The following is an 18,668-nucleotide window of genomic DNA, read 5'->3' on the forward strand; positions in this document are numbered from 1 at the left end:
CCCATCGGGTCTGCACCAACTCTCTGAAAGAGCATCTTACTCAGGCCCAATCCCCTACCCTAACCTAAAAACCCTGCGCATTTACTATGTCCAAACCACCTAACCTGCACATCTTTCGGCTGTGGGAGGAAACTCAAACAGGCACAGGGAGAATGCGCAAACTCCACACAGTCGTGTAAGGCCAGAATTGAAACCAATCCCTGATGCTATGATGCAGCAGTGCTAACCATTGTGCTACCATGCTGTCTACATACATGGAAGTTATGCTGCCTTCTAGTCAGTAGCTACCAGATGAAGGAAATGTTATGCTTCCCACAGGGGTCCTCCCAATAAGAAGCTTTTATTATAATTACATAATTCTTCTACATCATTCTTCTAGAGTTTGCACTGAGTCAACAGGATCAGCACAATAGATCTTTTATCTTAAAAGGTTTAGCCACATCAGAATTGGAGATTACTGCCATGATTTATGAGGAGTCCAGTTGAGTTGACAGAACCGGCAATTTTGACTGGCATAGGATAAGGGTGCCAGTGGTGAGCCTGCACCTAGAACTCCCTGCTGTTATCATCTTTATGGAGGAATGGGGCATTTTACCCCTTCCTCCGAGCAATTTTGAAAGAATCAGGCCTGTTCCAAAATTGTTCACAGCACCTCAGAGGAATTGTGAACCATAGGAATCCTTGTCTTGAGTCGGCAAATGAAAAGGAAAGCTATTCCTACATTTTCTTCGATATACTTTGCCTCTCTTACCGTCTCAGAATGCTGTCAATCAATCACACTCATTCATTATTTGAATTTTTAAGAAGTTTTTATCCACTTCAGACCTTTTAATTATGTACCAATAAACACACTGGCACTGCAAAACCACAAAGAATAACTGATTTCAAGAAATGTCAATTTAAATAAAAACCTGCACCTGCTGTTTTAACATTAAGCCCTAACTTCCAACTGGGCCATAAAATCATGCTCTGCTGGAATTACAACCGCGTAAAGCACACCCAACTAGTCTGGAAAACCTCCAGTGGCTAGAGCTGCTTGAAGTTTGTGGTGGGCATCGGGGTATGTTGAGTCGGGTCTGCTCTGGGGGTGGGGCGTTCTGTCCTAATATCTCTTAGATGGCTTGGTGTCAAATCTTCATTGATGATGCTCTTGGGGAAGTGTGTCAAGGTGCTTTACTACATTAAAAATGCTATATAAATATATGTTGTTGCTGCTGCCCAGAGCAACAGCAAGTAGGTGAGATCAGACTTTTAAGCAGTCCATTTTTTTTGGCTTAATTGGCTCATCTTTGCATGCTGTGGAATTAATCAGGTCACATCATATTTATTGCACTTTGGAGTGCTACCGATATCCAAATCGGTACAAAGTTATGAAAAATATTTGTTTACAATCACTGTTGCTTAATTTAACACAACCTGATAAAAATAATGACAATTTTCACTGCACCAACTTTTTAATGATTTGCTGGGTAAATGCAGTACTATATAGATTCTATATCAAAGGCACGTGGAAGAGTCGATTCCCTACACTAAGAAGGGGATTTATCTTTTTTGACTAGACTCATGTGAAAGCTGAAGACCTGAGGCCACGTATTATGTATTACATGCAGAACTTGCAGCAGGTGCGATACCTGAGGGGAACTTCCATATAGGGATGTACTCATTAACCAAATCATAACTCTGCAGGAATAAAGGAAGCTTGTGCAATATGTTTTCCTGGCATACATGCATTTCAATTTGCTGTCCAGGCCAGCTTCATGTCCCAAAAGAGTAAGAAAACTATGCAACGTGAAAAATCTATTCAATCCCCAAAACCATTTTTTACATGTTATGGGTCAGTTTAGAATTAATATTTCAAGATTGACAGGAAATCTATCTTGTTGAAACAGAATGCATTTTTAAAGATTGGCTTAAAACAGCACAACACTAGTGTGCTATATCTCAGACAGCTAGAATTTTGTATTGAGATTGTTGCATGCTCTAGTTGCAGATGAATTTTAAGCCTTGATACTCAAGTTGGACCACGCAAAGTTTTGAAGGAGAAGAAGAGTCCATTAATGTAAGTCCTCATTCAGTGTCAGTGTGTAATTTCCCACTTTAAAGCACAGAGATACCCCAATTCCTCTAACCTTCTGAAGTGATTGGCCACAACACCCACAAGCTCTCCGATGCGGTTCTCATTAGCTGGCTGCATTTTATCAAGGCACACAATGAGGTCTTTATTATCCTTGGTGTGGAACACCACAAGTTGATCCTTTCCTGTTGAAACGCTCACTCCAGTAACCTGCAGGAGAAGGGATAATATGAAAATATATACTGTTGTGTGTGGATCCAGATGCTATTTCAGAAATTGACAATTCATTATGATTTTACTGCAGAAATCTAACCCATTGTGTCTGTGCTAGCTCTCTAAAACATCTATTCACATTCCACTACTCCTCCCAACCCCACTCCCTTGCCATGTCACCAACAGAATCACAGAATGTTACTTTGATTTCCTTTTTAAAAATCTCCAAACCTTTAGCAGGTATCGTAATTTGAACGGTACACCAAATGCTGGGGACATGATGGGTGCGGACTTATTGTACGAACACAATGCAGGTTACTGTGAGCCCTCCTCCTATAGAAAAAAGAAACCTGCACAAAATCTGTGCCTGCACTGTAAACTTTTATCTTGTTTTCAAAGGAAGTGTGACCGTTATACAAGAACAATTAAGACTGGAAGAGTAATGGAGTTGAGTTACCAAAATGAACTGACAGAATAGTCTAGTTGAATACCAACGTTAGCTGCTCCACATCTAATCACCAGGAGGTGCAAGTGAAACCTGGTAATAGCCTGAAGACTCAGCACCTGGTCAGGGAAAGTTACAGGCACACACCCATATCCCACAGGTTGCATATCATGGGGTGAATTTTACCATCCTGCCCACCATAGGAATCGGAACGAGCGAGGGCAGACCATTGACCTCAGGTGAGATTTTCCAGTTTCAGAGCGAGTGAGGCCAGAACATCCTGTCCCATATCTTCCGACAATGAGTTCAATTGATAAAGAAATTGAGGAGTTGCATGCCATGGAGGTGGTTAGCAGTTACAATCTGCGCTAACAGTTGTGAGATTAGAAATTAACAGGGTATTTTGACATGGAATTTTAAAAATTCTCTTTGGGGATATAAAACAATGTATTGAGTTAATTACTTGAACTTGCTGCTGTTTTGGTTTCATTACTTATGATTTATTTTTCGGGGATAGTTAATGACAACAGAACTATGATTTTAGGTATCACAGCACACCCTGTGATAGTTGAAAACAGCACAGTGTAAGTGTCATCACACTATTGCTATTGTAGAAAGTGTTGCAAATGCTTTTACAGTGAATATTAGATAACTAAAATCAGAAAGTTTGATGCCAGCTAAACAGACTTTAATCCAGTTTCTCTCTCATCAGGTACCATGCCTTTAGAGGGCACTGGGCACCAAACACTTCTATTCAATCTTGCTCAGGAGGCATGGATGATCTTTGCTGGTGGTGCATTCACCCAGTTTGAGGGGCTTTTGGAAAGGGTGTTCTTTACCTACTATGATCTCTTTTACGATTGATCTTTTCCATCAGCAGATTTTCTAAAGCATGATTTTTAAATTATATGTTCAAGAAATTTTAACTCTCTCTTCCTGATCTTGGTCAGCAGAGTTCCTTTGGTCTCAGATTTTACTGGCATCTATTCAATGACAGTGTGACTTCTGCAAGATATCTTCATCAATTGTCTCAAAAAACACAACTCTACAGCCTTAATTCTTCTCTGCATCACTTCACCGATCGTCCAACGTTTGCTTTTGTTATGTCAAAATTGGTGTGGTGCAGAATTCCAGGATTTTCAGCTTTGGTTTCATGACTAAATTTATGTTGACCATAATCATTTTCATTTTTTGAAAGGGAATTTTGGCTACTGAAATCCTTCATCTTATTTCTTGATCCTATTTTCTGTCTGATGTTAGCATACTTCCCAGGTACGAAGTTTGTTTACTTGAATGACTTTTGCATTTTTCATTGTGATTTTGCATTCCGGTATGGTCTTCTGTTGGGACATGATGGAACATTTTATTTTCTTATTATTTATGCTCAGCTCTTTCTTCCCATTTTCACTCACTATTTTGTCTAAAATCTTTTGTGGTTTCTCTTCAATGTCAGCAATAAAAATGGCGTCATCAGTGTATTCATATTACTATGGTTATGGTCTCCAACTAATAGTCCAGGAAGGTTTTCAATCTCTCCACAAATGTTTTCACTGCACAAATTGAATAAATCTGGGAGAAAACACACCCTTATCTGATCTCTCATTTATTCCTGTTTAAAATTCTAAATTGGACTTTCTTAGAATAGTGGCCGAATTTCAAGAGGCACCACACCCTTTTCAAAAGAAATCAGGTGTCCATCCACCTACAGAGACAGTAAGAAGTCTCTCAACACCAGGTTAAAGTCCAACAGGTCTATTTGGTATCACTAGCTTTCAAAGTGCCACTCCTTCATCAGGTGAGTCACTCACCTGAAGAAGCAGCAGCGCTCTGAAAGCTCGTAATACCAAATAAACCTGTTGACTTTAACCTTGTGTTGTGAGGCTTCTTCCTGCGCCCACCCCAGTCCAATACCGGCATCTCCACATCATCCACAGGCAGGCAGATAAATAAAGTCATGAAAATTTTATTTTGAATTTGTCATATCCACACTTAAGATAAAGAAAGCTGTTTCACCTTATACTTAACACACAATCTGCCGTTCAGAGTATTGTCCATTCTTACCATTTTTTTAAGCTATATTCAATCAAATCCAATCAAAGTACAATTCAACATCTCAAGGACTGAGACATTACAGATCCAAGTTGACAGGACAGGCTGTCCTCTTCTTGTCTTGGGCTTGATCTACACAATCCAAGCTGATAGGAGCAGACTTTGCACCCCCTCCAGTGCTTAATCTCATTTACACCTTAGCCAAAAGGCCCAGATGCTGTTTTAAAAAATTGCTTCAAATGAAGCCTCACTGTGACCTCATTGACTTCTTTCAAGTGCAGGCCAGCAAAACTACACTTGATCTGAGCCAGAAGGCCAAGAAGTGAGTATTTTCCATTCTTACCAATTCAGTCACAGGGTAAATTAATTTACTGGTCTGCTAAACCAATAAACCAGAAGTACTTCAGGACCATGCACTTTTAAGTTACTGCAGAATCAAAAAATGGATAAGCCTAGATTCTGGGCAGGAGATTTTAAATGTTCTGAGATACGCACAAAGAAAATTCACTTCAGACACTTTGGGAGAAGCAGGAGACAATTTTACTTTTGTACAGTTCATTTTATTCACACATGTGATGCGATGTTCCTCACTAGATCAGCATTTAGGCGGGTAGAATTTTATCTTTTAAAAAGCATTTAGATAGCTACATGGGTACAATGGGTATAGAGGGATATGGGCCAAATGTGGGTAATTGGGATTAGTTTTGGGCTGTTAAAAAAAAGGGCGCATGGACAAGTTGGGCTGAAGGGCCTGTTTCCGTGCTGTAAACCTCTATGACTCTAATGCCCTCCATTGTCACCTAGCCACTATGCCAAATAGGATAGGAATTTCTTCTCCTAGAGGGCTATTTACCTTTGAAATTCTCTTCCCCAGAGCACAGTGAGGGCTGGATCACTGAATATACTCAAGACTGAGTTAGACAGATTTTTGATCTACAAGGGTTAGGGTGAGGGAACAGGCAGCAAGAAAGAGGACTTAAGGCCACAATCAAAACAGCCGTGAATGGTTAAATTGCAAGCAGACTCAAGAGGTTGAATGGACAACCCTTGTTCTTAATTCTTATGCTCTTATGAGCACTGAGCTACATACAAAGTAACAGATAGTCGGGATTGAGTCAGGTTGGGAATAATAAATTCCAGGGCAGATCTGCATGCAGAATAATTGACATTTGCAAGGCTATGGGCCACTTAAGAGGACATTTAAGAGTCACTGACATTGCTGTAGGTCTGGAGTCACATGTAGGCCAGATTAGGTAAGGATGGCAGATTTCCTTCCCTATAGGACATTAGTAATTCAGATGGGGGAATCTGTCTGATGCTCTCTCAAAGAGTTGGCACAGGCACGAGGAACCAAATGGCCTTATGAAAGGAAATAAGAGGGTGAAACTATTCATTATTTAATTTCTCTTTTGAGCTATTAAAACAAATTCTATATTTAAAAATGTAGATTCCGCTGACTGAAATACGCTGGTTTTAGCTTAGCATCTGACCTTCCATGCATTTCCACTTAAAGGGCTATACTTTTAAATCAATAAATAAGCAATCGTAATCACATTCACTGTCCCTCCACCATCACCACCACCCCCACACTTGGCTTCATTTATTCTTTCTTCCTCTCTCCTGGAGATTCAAAAGCAGCTTTGTACAGAATAAAAGCAATATGGACACTTGCCAGATTTCTATACAAGGAAAAGTGATGTCATTTTAATTTGTCTATTAAACTGGTTTCAGCTGTAACTGCAAGCATCCCGAGTTCAACAGAAAGATAAATTGAAATGGGACAATGCAGCACAGGCACAGTCCAGTCACCCCATTTCAATCTGTCACTCTTTAATGCATATTAGTATACTCCACTAACATTCAGAGATCTATTAGTATTCCACTGCTCATCTTGAACACCAACCACTTATACTGTGAAGCTACAGACAGCTGGAAAGCAAACACTTTAACCCCTTCCTACTCTTTCAACAGCTTCCAAGATCCTCACAAGCTTCTGAAGGCCAGGTTTCTCTGAAGTGTCATGAAATGGATTTAAGATTAATAACCAATAGTTGAATTCCTCAGATTAGTCACTCTAATGCCAAAAAAGGTAACCTGGTGAATGCTACTTAGTTCCACAAACAGTTAATTTGGAATTCACTACATAATTCCTGCTGACTTTGGTACTGGCAAAGTGCTTTGACCTTCCCTGACAGTGATTATTGCAGCAATCCTTTAATTTAGAGAGACACATTGAGGTTTGCAAGTCAAGCAACGCGATTATTTTCTGTTCACAGTGACTCTGTACCATCACACAGCGAGACATCAGCTGATGCAGTCTCCAAGGAGATCTCTATGGAAACTGGGTTACCACGGAAATGCTGAGACTGAGCTATTCTGACAGTAAGATGAATTTACCAAGGATCATCCGGATGCATATTGCCTCAAAAATCTATCTCCAAGTGTAAAATATGCCCTTTCCAAGCAAGATGAAATGCATACAAAGCTGACAAATTCAACCCCTTTACATAGATTATGGTGAAGGGAAGCTGATGAACCAGTTATTCAATATATTGGATTTAAATTCTGTGAGGAACAGATTAACAATTAATAATATATTTTTCTGAATAAAAATTAAATGACATTAATACATTAATATGTTCTGCATCGTTCTTTTTAAAAAAGAATAATCTGTTTATTTTACTGGTTTCAGTCTGCTTTTGTTGGTTTATGTTTAAAGAGAAAAGCTGAGGTTCAGAGTGCATTTGCAGAAAAATTGGTCTATTATGCTAATTAGGCTTCTGGGTTTTCAATGTATATTCACATGTGGGTCTTACATTAAATGCCAGTTCAAAAGAAAGGCTCATCATCTGACAATTCCACTGTCTTTAGATAGTTGCACATGATTACATGGTCTATCCTTAACCACTGGAGAAAAAAATATTTGGTTCACCTTTGTTGCATGGTCAGGTTTTCATATTGTGAGGAGACTGGCTCTAGTGGGCTCAAGGAAAGTGCAGTCACAGGCATGTGAGCTACAGTTCATTGCACCTTGAAAAGGCAGAATGCAGGTCTGTGCCAGCAATTTCCCAAATGGCAATGATAAGTTGTTGGACCATCAGGTGAGGGAGGAATTGAAGGTGGGGGTCTAAGCTTGTTGCAGCTGCTTCTTTGCACAAGCCAGAAGGAAAGTACAAGGGGCAAGTCACTTGATGCTGCACCTGAGCCTAATGGTGGCCAGTTATGCAGCGACAATCACAGCAGGTTCCTGGCTTAATTGCCTTATGGAGCAGACAACAAGGCACAATATGTGGGTAGGACAGAAAAAAGAGAGGCAGGCAGTCAAAGAGCTTGCATTTGTATACAGCCATTTCATTCAGACTCCATTGGAGTGTGACTTACATTATACAAAGGAATAGTCTTCATCACTTGATACTGCTTCAGTGGATCCAACTTGTATAAATGTCGGTCAGTGATGAAAATTGCACGGTCCTCAGATTTATTAAATCGGTTTATCTGTGGCGAGATAAAGGCAAATACTGAATAAATACCAAAACCAATCCAAAGTAAAGTGCTTAGCAGCATGTCAAAATTATCACACCAAAACCTTATAGAATCAACACTGCACGTTTGCATCCGATGTTAGATGGCCTTCAACAGGTTCAGGAGGAATCATAGTGACCCATTTTCTGATTTCACAACTGTGACATAATCTTCAAGAGGTGCTCTGTGATAATTGCCTTTACCTTCTCCTTGGAAAAAGAAACTCAAGCCCTGTTCCATTACGAACACTTAATGCTCCGTAAGTTATTTTTAGTCATTATAAATATTGCTGGCAAATTGCACTATGCATGATCATTTCAGAATGTGTGTGAAGCTCCTTTACTGTAGTGTAACTAAACAATACAACTGTGCTCTTCCTGCTAATGAAACGTTGCTAGTTTTAAAATGACCATCACCAGTAAAGGTGAAAACATGGGAAAAATACGACATCTAATCTCCCCCCATCCCCAATGTTCCATATATGACACTGAACCACACAGATCAGCAAGTTCTCAGGATTAGGTTTCTGGTTTATGAACAGTTAGCTGATTTTAGACAAAGCAGATAGAAGGTAAAATACAACAGATATCATCCCGGCCTCTTACTCCTTATCCACATCCAGTGAAAAAGACAGACAGACTTCTGTCTTTCATTACCTCAGGATACCCTCAAGTACTTTTTTCTGCAAATTAACAACCTTCTTATCATCCATGGGATATGGCCTTCCTTCTGAAGTGTTTAGATTCACTATTATATGTTACGAAATGTTACAGCAAATTCCCACAAATAAAAATAAGATAAATTATCAGTCAATCTTTAGCACATCCTTTGACAAGGTCCCACATGGCAGGCTACTCTGGAAGGTTAGGTTGCATGGGATCCAAGGAGAGCTAGCAAATTGGATTCAAAATTAGCCTGATGGTAGGAAGCAGAGGATGATGGTCAAAGGTTCTTTCTCAGACTAGAAGCCTGTGACTATTGGTGTGCTTTAGGGATTGATGTTGGGATCCTTGTTATTTGTTATTTATGTAACTAATTTGGATGTGAATGTGCAATGCATGGTTAGTAAGTTTGTGGATGATACCAAATGAGAAGGTATCTTTGATAGCAAAGAAGGTTATCAAAAATTACAAGGGGTCTTGATCAGTTAGGGAGGTGCGCCGAGGATTGGAAAATGGATTTCAATACAGATAAGTGTGAGGTGTTGCATTTTGGAAAGTCAAACCCGGGTAGGACTTATACAGTGAATGGTAGGGTCCTGGGGAGTGTGAGGAACAGAGGGACCTAGGAATACAAGTAATTGTCTACTGAAAGCACTGTCACAGGTAGACAAGGTGATGAAAAAAACATTCAGCAAACTGGCCTTCATCGGTCAGGGCACTGAGTATACGAGTTGGGACATTATGTTACAGTTATTTAAGTCTTTGGCGAGGCTGCACTTGAGGTATTCCATACAATTTTGGTCACCCTGTAACAAGAAACACATTGATAAACAGGAAAGGGTGCAAAAATGAGTTACAAGAATGTTGCCAAGACTAGTTATAGGGAGAAGTTGGCCAGGCTAGGACTTTATCCCTTGGAATGTAGAGGGGATGACCTTATTGAGGTGTAAAAAATCATGAGGGGCATAGATAGGATGAACACAGAGTCTTTTTCCTAGGGAAGGGGAATTGAAAGCTAGACGGCTGAAGGTGAGAAGGGAAAGGTTTAAAAAGAATCTGAGGGGCAACTTCTTCATGCAGAATGAACTGCCAGAGGAAGTGGTTGAAGCAGGTACAGTAGCAACATTTAAAAAGCATTTATCTAAGTACATGGATGGGAAAAGATTAGAAGGAAATGGGCCAAACGTGGGAAATTAGGACCAGCTGGTAGGGGGGACCATGGTTGGTTGGACCTATTGAGCCGAAGGTCTGGTTTCTGTGCTGTATTACTCTATGACTCTAATCTGCTTTTAGTTTTTGGTTCAGGAATAAATATTGCCCTGGACACCAGAGAGAACTCCCTTCTTTTTCAAATGATGCAGTTTTTTTTTAGATTCACCTAGATCTCAGCTTAATGTCTCCTCTGAAAGACTTGTGTTGCTAAGTGCTGTTTGTAGATGTCAGCTGAGGACAGGATTAGGCCAGCACCTGCCTGCACTGGTTCAGTAGCTTGTCAACCTAACACATCTTAATGATAATTCTGAAAAAGGAGAAGTTAAATCCCACTACACAATTGACAAATAAGCCATACAATTGGTACATGTGACAATAATAAGTCAAATCAAAATCAATTCCTGCAACATCATCCCATCTGTCACTCTAATGCACTTCTTCAAATTGTCCATTCTGAGAGAGATCTCACTGAACATTCAGATGGGGACCTCAGTTTATCAAATTAACATCAAAGTTTTACAGAGTGCTGGAACTAAAATTGCCATATGAATCATTATTCAGTTAATTCTATATTATAGAGCATGGTGTAATTGTCAAGCTGTAACCCAGGGTGCAGTTGTGCAATTGTAGTAGTACTGGTATGTACAACAACTTTGCCTTTGGGGATGATACACAATCAATACCATACAAAACATAACATCCACTACAATCAGGTTTGTATCAGGAAAGTCACCTCTAGCAGAAAATAAAGCAATCTACAAAATTCAAACAAACTATCTTTAACACACAAGTGTTCCTTCAAGGTCCAGCACCTACATAAGGAAAAGAGGTTTCAAACCAAATGCTTTTTACTTTGAGAGCAACCATTTTACTGATTCACAGAAGTCTCTTGTAGCTCATCAACTGTAGAAATGAGTGAAACATAATAATTCTGCATCATATATACTGAGCACATTACATGTCATATGCTACCAGATGTGCTGCGGTTCAGTAATTCTCCATGTAACTCACTGCACAGATATACTGAATCTTGAAGAAATTACAATAAGCAATGTGCATGTGATGCGTGCATAGTAGGTTTACCTACCAACTAAAGCTGAAAATCATGGCATGCCTATGTACATTCTGAAACTGCAAAGTTACGATACACATTTGATTAATACCCCTGGTGGGTGTGGTGGCCAAAGTGACAGGGAAATCTGAGTTTTCTTCAGTTACAATATTCAGTTCACATGGGGACATGAATAAATTCAATAGAAAGCTGTAATATACAGCAGAATTGTAAAACAAATGTACATATCAGCACCTTTCATGTCTGCAGAACGGCCTAAAACTTCAAAGAATCCCGACTGTGCAGAAAGATGCCATTCAGCCCATCGAGCCTGCACCACCAACAATCCCACCAGGCCCATGAAATATGAAATGTAGGCACTGTTGTAACTGGGAAATTTATGCACAGCAAAGTCCAACAAAAAGTAATGATATAAATTATCCACTAATCTGTTTTAGTTATGTTGGTTGAGGGCTAAATATTGGTCAGGAAGTGGCAGCATTCTCTTGTCTTTCTTCATATGACATCTTTTGCATCTACTTCACAAAGTAGGGAAAGAAGATATTAGTTTAACGTCTCATTTGAAAGCTGACACTTCCAACCTGTGCTCTAGCTATGTGTGTCCAAGTTTCTGGAAAGGGGCTTGAACCCACAACCATGTGATTCAGAGGCAAGAGTGTTATCAATTAGTCAAGCCTTTTCTTTTAGAAAATAATTATTAAATGGAAAAGCAACTATGAATTCCCACATATTCCTGATAATGGTGAAAGTAAGTCTATTTAATTGAACATCACCTTCTGCCATCGCATTGAACAGAAAGTCTGTGTCCCTAATGTCATCAGTGTGTGCCTGGAACAGTAAGGTGGCACACAATCTACCTGTAGATGCATGCGTGGTACTGCTGACACTTGTTGAACACGTCCTTCCTGCTCGCCCCACTCACCAGTACACTTGCCTCTCCACCCCGTGTACACTTGGCTGCCTCATTTGCTACTCTGCACTCTATCTGCACCTTTTTTTTTTTAGGTACCTCTTATTTCACTTGGAGTTTTAATTCCAGTGCAGGGTCGAGACCTGGAGCAGCTGTCAGACTCAGTCTACGGCTAGTGAACAAAATTGCAAAGACCCTGGCCATTGGCACCTGGGCCACTGAGACGTTCTGGGAGACACTGATCTGCAGTAGAGTATGCCTGGGTGCAAAGAGGGTACTGGAGGATGCAAATACATCGAGGGCACATGAAATCTTGGTTCTAATTTTCTTCAGGCTCTCCAGGTTGCCTGAGCTCTCCGATCTTATAGCATAGTTGCAAAGAAAGAATGAAAAGTTGCAGCAGAAGACAGGGCAACCATGTGGGAAAAAACAGTAGTGCTGGAGTCCCAAAATATAAAGCCACTAAATGAACTGGCAGAGTCAGGTATTTTGTCTATCTGCCCCTCCCCTTCTCTTACAGCAATATCAGTGAGGGAGAATGGTACTCATGAATTTTTGTCATTGCACCTACAGGTGCAGTAATGGCAAGTGTAAGGTAGCCACCAGCATTTTTAGAACCTGGAGATGCAGTCACAGACCTCTGAGGCAATTGATGACATGCTAATTAATCTTAAATGATTTTTATCAACAGTGGTGAAGAGCTGCATGCATCAGTGTACGTGACTGACATAACAGAACCTGAGATTTTCTTTTTTGAACACGTATTGACTGTATGCCCTACCACCTGCAGGTCCAATTGCTTGCTGGGGTCACATTCAAGGTACACCCATGGGACTTGGCCTCTAGCCAGAGGACAAATTCATTTTATATGAAGACTCTGACCATTGGCATTTGGGGCAATGCAGGAGGGATTGGTCTGCAGCCAAGCATGTCCGTGGTTCATGGGCAGAGGGGTACTCCAAAGCCAGCACTTTCACCTGTTAAACTGAAAACAGTGAAAGGTAATTACTCTAATATAAATCTAATGGCAAAGCTCATCATCTTCTTCTGTGTCTTTGATCTCCTGCTGCTCTCGCTTGCATATATCACTTGTGCTGTGATGGCTTCTCTTGGTTATAATTCCTGTTTTCTTTGCCCACTAGAATGTTTTATACGCCAGCTCCATGCGCAGGGTCTCAGTGTAGATGAAGGAAATCAGGAAAATGAACAATCACATCTCTGGCAAGATCCATGACCTAAATAAAAAGCTGTGTTTGGCAATGTAAATAAAGTGGTTCAGTTGAGTTTTACTTTGTTTAATTTTCATTTTTGCCATCAAAGTTTAAGATCAACAATGGTCTCCTTGACATTCTTGATCAACAGGTTAGTTACAATTTCACAAATATACATATTTATAAGACTTACTCAGTGGGGTGGTCCTTCTGGGAGGTCAGAGATCCATTGAATTAAAACAACATAAACGATGTGCATTCAATCTTTCCCAACTTGAAACCAAATTCAGCCAGCGTCTTGACTAGAGTGTCATAACAAGACACATCAAGCTCATGGTGAAGCACAAAATGTCATCGTGGATCGAGTAATGGTGCCATCATTTAATAATAAGGAAACTGCCCTGTAAGTGGGATCAACTAGATTTCAACCAACTGAGATCAATTCCCCACTATTGACCAGGATTAACTGGCTTCCAACCACTCATGGTTATCCGTTCATTAACTAAAACAACCAGCTTCCAACCAATCAAGATAGCTGGATTTCAACTGTCCCAAAGCACAGTTGGGTACCAGTCTGGAACTGGTTTCTCCTTTTTGGCAGTGAGACAGGAGGAACCGGGGTGGGGGGGTGGTGGGTATCTGGAGCTACCAATGAGGCAGCAAGCAGAGCGATGACAGGATTGCGATCATAGTCTCAGGACAACTGGCGTTTTTGGTTCAATATTCTGTGAAAACTGCTAACCTTAATCATGGTGTAAAAATGCATTGTATTGATACTGCACTTGTTAAAATACCTTTACAGTACTCAATATTATGATGGCCCTATCCTTATGGCATCTCTGGCACTGAAATTACAGGCACTGCAATTCCATGTCTGGTGAATATGTCTTCTGCAGCCACGGTGACGGCAAACACAGCCTTGTTTAAAATCAAAGCATTAGCTAACACAAAATTAAATTCACTGCTCTTTGCAGCAACTGGCAAATACAATCACTTGTTTAGGCCAAATGAACATGGATCCAGATTAAAATAATAATTGTTTCACTTGAACAACTTTGAAATTGTCTGTAAAATGACTATCTGATATCATAGGGGTTGCATGATGAAGTTCTGCTGCATGTAGTTATAGGTTCCCAAATGAGGAGCAAACTTCTTTTAAATTAAAAAGCTCATGGCTCAGTGAATAGTGTTCTCACCTCTGATGCAGAATTAAGGCTGTGGGTTCAAATTCCATTCCACAAACCTCAACACACAATTTAGATTTGCATTCCAGGGCAGCACTGTGGGGTGCTTTGTTTTGTTTCGGTCTTCACGGAGGAGGACGTGAATAATTTGCCGGATGTTAGAGATGGAAAGGTGGTAGGACTGGAGGGTCTCGATGACATTACTGTTACTAGAGAGGTGGTGCTCGACAGACTGGAGGGGCTGATTGTGGACAACTCCCCAGGACCGGATGGAATGCATCCGAGGGTCCTGAAAGAAATGGCGGAGGTGATAGTGGATGCCTTGGTGGTTATTTTCCAGACATCGCTGGATTCCGGGGAAGTGCCGGAAGATTGGAAAACGGCTAATGTTACGCCATTGTTTAAGAAGGGTGCCAGGCAAAAGGCGGGGAATTATAGGCCTGTTAGTTTAACGTCTGTTGTAGGTAAAATGTTAGAATCCGTCATCAAGGAGGAAATAGCGAGGCATCTTGAGGGGAACTGCTTGATAGAGCAGACACAGCACGGTTTCATTAAAGGGAAGTCGTGTCTGACAAATTTACTGGAGTTCTATGAGGATGTGTCTAGGGCGGTGGATAGAGGAGAGCCGGTGGATGTGGTCTTTCTTGATTTTCAGATGGCGTTTGACAAGGTACCTCACAAGAGGTTATTGCAGAAGGTCAGGGGGCATGGAGTTGGGGGTAGGGTGTTAGCATGGATAGAGGACTGGTTGTCAAATAGGAGGCAGAGAGTGGGGGTCAATGGGTGCTATTGGGATTGGCGGATGGTGACTAGTGGAGTGCCCCAGGGGTCGGTGCTGGGGCCTCAGCTATTTACCATTTATATAGATGATCTGGAGGAGGGAACCGAGTGTAGGGTGTCGAAATTTGCTGATGACACCAAAATTGGTGGAAAGGCAAATTGTGCGGAGGGTGGGGAGAGTCTACAGAAGGATCTAGATAGGCTGGGCGAATGGGCCAGGAAATGGCAAATGGAATTTAATGTTGGCAAGTGTGAGGTGGTCCACTTTGGTAGGAATAATGGTAGGAAGGATTATTACTTACGTGGAGAAAAGCTGCAGCAGGCGACGGTGCGGGGGACCTCGGGGTCCTTGTGCATGAGTCGCAAAAACCCAGCTTGCAGGTGCAGCAGGTGGTCAGGAAGGCGAATGGGATGCTGGCCTTCATAGCGAGGGGGATTGAATATAAAAGTAGGGAGGTCTTGCTGCAGCTGTATAGGGCATTGGTGAGGCCGCAGCTGGAGTACTGTGTGCAGTTTTGGGCGCCGTACTTACGCAAGGATATTTTGGCCTTGGAGGGAGTGCAGAGGAGGTTTACTAGGCTGATGCCGGAGTTGAGGGGGTTGAGCTATGAGGAGAGGCTGAATAAATTAGGCTTGTAATCGTTAGAGTTTAGAAGAATGAGGGGAGATCTCATTGAGACGTATAAGATGATGAAAGGGATGGCTATGATAGAGGTGGAGAGACTCTTCCCGCTCAGAAAGGAGAGCAGGACTAGGGGGCACAGCCTCAAGATAAAGGGGGGGCGGTTTAGAACGGAGTTGAGGAGGAACTTCTTCACTCAAAGGGTGGTGAATCTCTGGAATTCTCTGCCCGTTGAAGTGGTGGAGGCTACCTCGCTAAATATTTTTAAGACGCGGGTTGATGGGTTTTTGATAAGAGAGGGGATTAAGGGTTATGGGGAGAGGGTGGGAATGTGGAACTGAGCCACGACAGATCAGCCATGATCTTATTGAATAGTGGGGCAGGCTCGAAGGGCTAGTTGGCCTACTCCTGCTCCTATTTCTTATGTTCTTATGTGCTGTCTCTCAGATGAGATGTTAATGTTAAGACTGTCTTAACATGCAAGAGATGCTTCCAGCACCGTTGGAGGAGGAGTAGGGGCATTTTCCCTGGTGCCCCAACCAATATTTATCACTCAAGCAACATTAATAAACAGCAGATCTGGTCATTATCACATCTGTATTCATGGGACCTTGCAATGTGCAAATTGTTGTTACATTTCCTACACTGCAACTGTGACTACACCTCGCTGACTGCAAAGCACTTTGCAACATTCCAAGATTGGAAAAGGCCTACATGAATTTTTGTTTCAAGGAAAAAACCAAATCTTAGTTATATAGTGAAAAATGTGTTTTAAAAAACCTTTTGAAGTTGGCAAGGTAACAATAAAAACAAATCATCAATATTTAGTAAGAAAATAGAATTGGTCTAGAAATAGCATCACTACTCACAGTTCAGGTTCAACTCTTCTCTCACATTGACTTGCAATGCTATTGTGACTTTCAGGTTTAATGAATTTCCCCAACAGCAGGACTAAGGTCAAACCCCCAATTCCCTTTCTGGCTCCTCTGATTAAAGAGTGCCTGTTAACACTGGAGAGATTGTTGTGCTGTGGGCTACTGATGGGAAGAAAATTAATTTAGATTGCTAAAGCCAAATGCAACTCTACGCACATCATAATATGATTTTGAAGTGAGCAATAATTTTAAAACCGTTTCTACACTTATGACTTTTCCTTTCCTCCTCCAATTAAACTGTGTGATGGGAACTCTATGCGCTTTAGTTGAGGACTACATGGTTTTGGGCAATGACTCAATGTGCAGGGTTAAATTAATATTAGAAGAAAACAAGTTTCAGCCATCACCTCATTTCACCACTGTATTAATTTAGTTAATCATGGAATTGTAGAATGATACAGCACAGAAGGAGGCTATTCAGTCCATCACAACTGTGCCAGCTCTTTCAAACTGTCACCCAATTAATTTCACTCCCCTGTTCTTCATAACCCTGGCAAATGTTTACCCTGCAAGGGTTTATCCAATTCCCTTTTGAAAGCTATTGTTGAAGCTGCTTCCACCATCCTTTCGTACAGTGCACATCCAGATCACCGAGACAGCATAACTCCCCAATGCCAGTCTCCAACAAGCATAAACACTTATCATTTAACACACCAGTATTAGAAGTACCATATGGAGAGAAATTTCAGGGCAGAGTTTCAGTCAAAACTAAAATTGACAAATATCTTTACACATATAAACAGTTGTTGCCAAAACAAGCATGTGATTGAAGTAATGGGATTTTTGTCTTCTTTTAAATACAGGAATGGTGCAATGTAGGATAGTATGATAAATCTGGAATGACAAAAGGAAATTCTTGGGAGGCAAAATAAAAACGTCCTTTGTGATTTTATCTATTTTGGTTTTGAAATAAGCGCAGATGTTAAACTTTGCGCTAAAACCTGGGAAGATCAATATCTGGTGAGATTTGGTTTTGTTTTTTCCTGTGTATACTCTCAGTACTTTTTTTATCCCAATGGAAGTTACTGATATTGCACAATGTGAAACATGATCTAAGACTTAGCATGAGACTGCATTTTATAATAACATAGGTTTGCATTCAGTCTGGGAGTCTTTACAACCTGTATGTACTATGTCAACTGAAAGATGGCTCTTTTTCTAAAAACGCATAACTGGAAACATAGCTTTAACCTTGCCAGCTATTGTCTTTCATAGACCCCATGAAAATTCATGCAACATATTTCAGTTTAGCTCATCATGTTTCCAAGATTATTTGGAAGCAGTATTTTGTACAGCCAAGGATCTATGTGCCATTCAATAATTTTTTTTAGCTCCATGTCTCAGTTGGCAAGAACTCAGTAGCATTAAAAGCCATATGCTAGTGTCCCCACCGAGCTGTTGGGGGTGTCTCAATGACAATGTGCCAGTGGTGGCTAAGTTAGGTGGTTCATGCCCTAAGTGCCTGCATCTGTCCAGTGTCTGGATGTTGGCAGGAGGCCGGTAATGCACATTTCCTGCCAGCAACTGGTATGACATTGTGAACATCAGGGGAGATTCTGGACAGAATGCCTAATACAAGCACCACACCCCTAATTAGGGCATGAATGCATAATACAATAGGGGCATTGAACATCAGTTCAGTTGTTAATGAGTATTGATATTGCTGCTGTGCATCTCATGGCCTCAATAACTGCTTCATTAAAAACCAAGCAGCAACCTTCCAACAGCAAAGGAGACAGGAGGCGTCTGTTTTTTTTTTAATTTTCCTTTAGGCCTG

At 40.9% G+C, this 18,668-nt stretch overlaps 1 protein-coding gene across 1 annotated transcript in view; it reads right to left on the bottom strand.

The window, feature by feature from the left end:
- Positions 1-18,668, bottom strand: part of myo1d (myosin 1D) — a 520,742-nt gene that overhangs the window by 158,221 nt on the left and 343,853 nt on the right. Inside the window, exons 20-21 of the mRNA XM_080213488.1 lie at positions 8,163-8,276; positions 2,130-2,284 (exon numbers count right to left, since the gene is read on the bottom strand). Of these exons, the coding sequence (XP_080069614.1) occupies positions 2,130-2,284; positions 8,163-8,276 (269 nt within the window). The remainder of the gene's footprint in view (positions 1-2,129; positions 2,285-8,162; positions 8,277-18,668) is intronic.

This window comes from Carcharhinus amblyrhynchos, chromosome 27 (genome assembly GCF_965287045.1).
Source record: "Carcharhinus amblyrhynchos chromosome 27, sCarAmb.v2.hapA, whole genome shotgun sequence".
NCBI lineage: Eukaryota > Metazoa > Chordata > Chondrichthyes > Carcharhiniformes > Carcharhinidae > Carcharhinus > Carcharhinus amblyrhynchos.